Source organism: Austrofundulus limnaeus, unplaced genomic scaffold (assembly GCF_001266775.1).
Source record: "Austrofundulus limnaeus strain Quisiro unplaced genomic scaffold, Austrofundulus_limnaeus-1.0 Scaffold358, whole genome shotgun sequence".
NCBI lineage: Eukaryota > Metazoa > Chordata > Actinopteri > Cyprinodontiformes > Rivulidae > Austrofundulus > Austrofundulus limnaeus.
In genome coordinates, this window is record NW_013952760.1 from 345556 (window position 1) to 348391 (window position 2836).

General features: G+C 48.9%; 1 protein-coding gene across 2 annotated transcripts in view; it reads right to left on the minus strand.

Annotated features, from left to right (window-relative positions):
- LOC106528085 (rap guanine nucleotide exchange factor-like 1) overlaps positions 1-2836 on the minus strand; it is an 11615-nt gene that overhangs the window by 5844 nt on the left and 2935 nt on the right. The window contains exon 2 of one of the 2 annotated variants that reach the window (XM_014023157.1): positions 2486-2796. In XM_014023157.1, coding sequence (XP_013878611.1) covers positions 2486-2796 — 311 coding nt within the window. Of the gene's footprint in view, positions 1-2262; positions 2797-2836 lie in introns of those variants that run through there. The other variant, XM_014023156.1, reaches the window with a different exon arrangement.

Sequence of the window (2836 nt, forward strand, 5' to 3'; positions counted from 1 at the left end):
CACACACACACACACACACACACACACACACACACACACACACACAGCACCAAAGTCTAATTTCAGTTTTTACTCCAACACAAAAAGAAACAAACTTTGTTTACATTCAGCTCCACAGAGCGACACTGCCTCACCTGAACACACCTGCATGCTCCAACACGCCTGTGTGTGTCTGTGTGTGAGTGTGTTACACAGGACATCAGTTTGTTTTCTACACATTCTGTGTTTTCCTGCCCAGCAGCTGCTGAGGTTAATATTATGGGATGGCAGACAGACGCTGCCAACAGGAAGTGATGTTCTCAGGTGAGCCTCACCTGCACAGCTCTKGTTTTCTCTCATGATTTAAAAAATCAAAATGTTCGACAAAAGAGCCAATCAGAGAGTGTGATGTCACTGGTGAGGGGCGGGGCTTAATCCTCAAAGCTTTACACACACACACAGTAACTAACCAATCATGTGTGTAAAGCAGAGTGACCTTTGACCTGAGATGATTGACAGTTTGAAGATTAACAACAAAAACATGACGTCATCATCTTCATCATCTCTCTCCTCCTCATCATCACCAGAACATCTCTGGTTCTGTCTCCTTCATCTGTGTCCAAGCTAAACCTGCAGAACCCAACAGCTGGTCCAGGGTGGGTTCTGGTCCAGGGTGGGTTCTGGTCCAGGGTGGGTTCTGGTCCAGGGTGGGTTCAGGTCCAGATGCGTTCAGGTGCAGGTGAGTGTCTGTGAGCCACGCCCACCTGCAGCAGGTAGAACCTGACAGGTGAGAAGTCTTCATCACATCAAACCTGTTTTCAAACCGTCCAAACGACCCGGCTGACAGCTCCAAGGGTGCGGTACCGGTTCTGGTCTAGATTCTAACTCACATCTGGGTCAGGCTGAAGAGGAGGATCAACTCTGAGCTGCTCCCCTGGTTCTGGTCCGGTTCTGTCCCTCATCCTGCAGGTCCAAACTGAAGCTAAAAGCTCAGAACTCTGGTTGAGGTTCTGAAGAACAGAACCATAAAAACAGATCCAGACCTTGTGGTTCTGGATCAGATCTCTGGACTTTCTCAAGCTCTCTCTGAGTTCCTCCTCAGACACTGGTTGACCTCTGAAGAAGAATCTAAACCTGAAGTTCAGTTAAAGTTAAATAAAGTCTGGATTAAACTGAATCCAGGAGATTATTTAATCTGTGAAAAGTTTCCGTCTCGGATCAGAACCGGAGCGGATCGCAGTTCTGACGTCTCTGTTCCCACGCTGTTCGACCCAAAGTCAATCAGCTGAGTCATGTTCCAAACGTGGTCCGACTGAGGAGGACCAGAACCACCGACCCGTTCTGGGTCAGCTCAGAGTTCTGTTGGTGTCCTTCCAGACGATCCGATAAAACCCTCCACGAGGAAACACTTTTATTCTTCTTTATTTATTTAAAATGGTTTTATTTATAACAAATGTTATTTAAATAATCATTTACAGTATTTACCTTCATAAAACATGTTTTTAGTTTATTTATGTTTCATCTGATTTCATTTTAAAGAATATTTACTGTGAGTTAAAAACCCACTGGTGTCGGTTCTGAACAGAACTCGACTCGGTTCTGTCCGAAGCCCCGCAGCTTCTCAGAACCTCACTGAGATGTTTTTAGAACAGAACCGGTCCCATCAGAACCCAGAGAACCGAACAGCCGGAGGATCAGAAGGTGTCAGAGCCAGAGAAACATCACACACACACACACACACACACACACACACACACACACACACACACACACACACACACACACACACACACACACACACACACACACACACACACACACACACACACACACACACACAGTCTGTGTGATCTGAAGTGAAAAATGAAAATGTTTCTGCAGGACTGAGTCTGGATCTAAAACCTGAAACATCAAACAGACTCTCTTCCTGCTGAGGTCAGAGGTAAGCTCCTCCCTCCCATCCTCAGGAGGCGGAGCTTCATCACCGAACCTGCTCAGGGGGAGGAGCCAGAGTAAATTCATCCTGACTTTAGGTAACCTGGGTTTAAAGTCAGACTATATATACTTTGGGGGCGGCTGTGGTGTAGTGGTAGAGCRGCCGGCTTGGGACCCGAAAGTCTTAGGTTCGACTCCCCGCCATACCCACATGTCGTGGTGTCCTTGAGCAAGACACCTAACCCTMACTGCTCCCCGGGCGCCTCACATGGCTGCCCGCTGCTCCACCTGGGTGTGGATGGGTTAAATGCAGAGCACAAATTTCGTCATTGTGTGGAAACATACACTGATGACAAATAAAGCACCTTTACCTTTACTTGTTACAATATGGCAACAAGTAAACCTTAAACCTGGGGTAAACAACAACATGTGACCTGTAAACAACAACATGTGACCTGTAAACAACAACAATCCTCTGCAGGCTAAAGGTCAAACCTGATAACTTTCCATGCATTCAGAACCTGGTGAGCCTGGTTTTCTCTGGCTCCTCCCACTCAGGTAAGCGTCTCACCTGCACAGTGACCGAAGCGTTTTCCCGCCACGCTGTCGAGCACGGCGAGCGTCAGGTTGTCTGGAGTGTCGGGATGAAGAGGCGTCCCCCCCCCTCCTCCTCCTCCTCCTCCTCCAGAGCTGCTGGTGTCGGTGATCAGGCTGGCCTCGGAGCTCTGCTCGTCACTGGACAGGGACGGGCTGCGGACGTCTCCTCCTCCAGAACCAGAACCAGAACCAGAACCAGAACCTGAGCCATTAGCACTGCTGGGTACGGAGACCAGACCGGTCCCTGTAGCTGAAGGCCAGGACGGGGGGTCCTCGCTGTCGGGGCTGGGGGGTGAGAGGTCACAGTTTTTATTCAGTTCAGTTC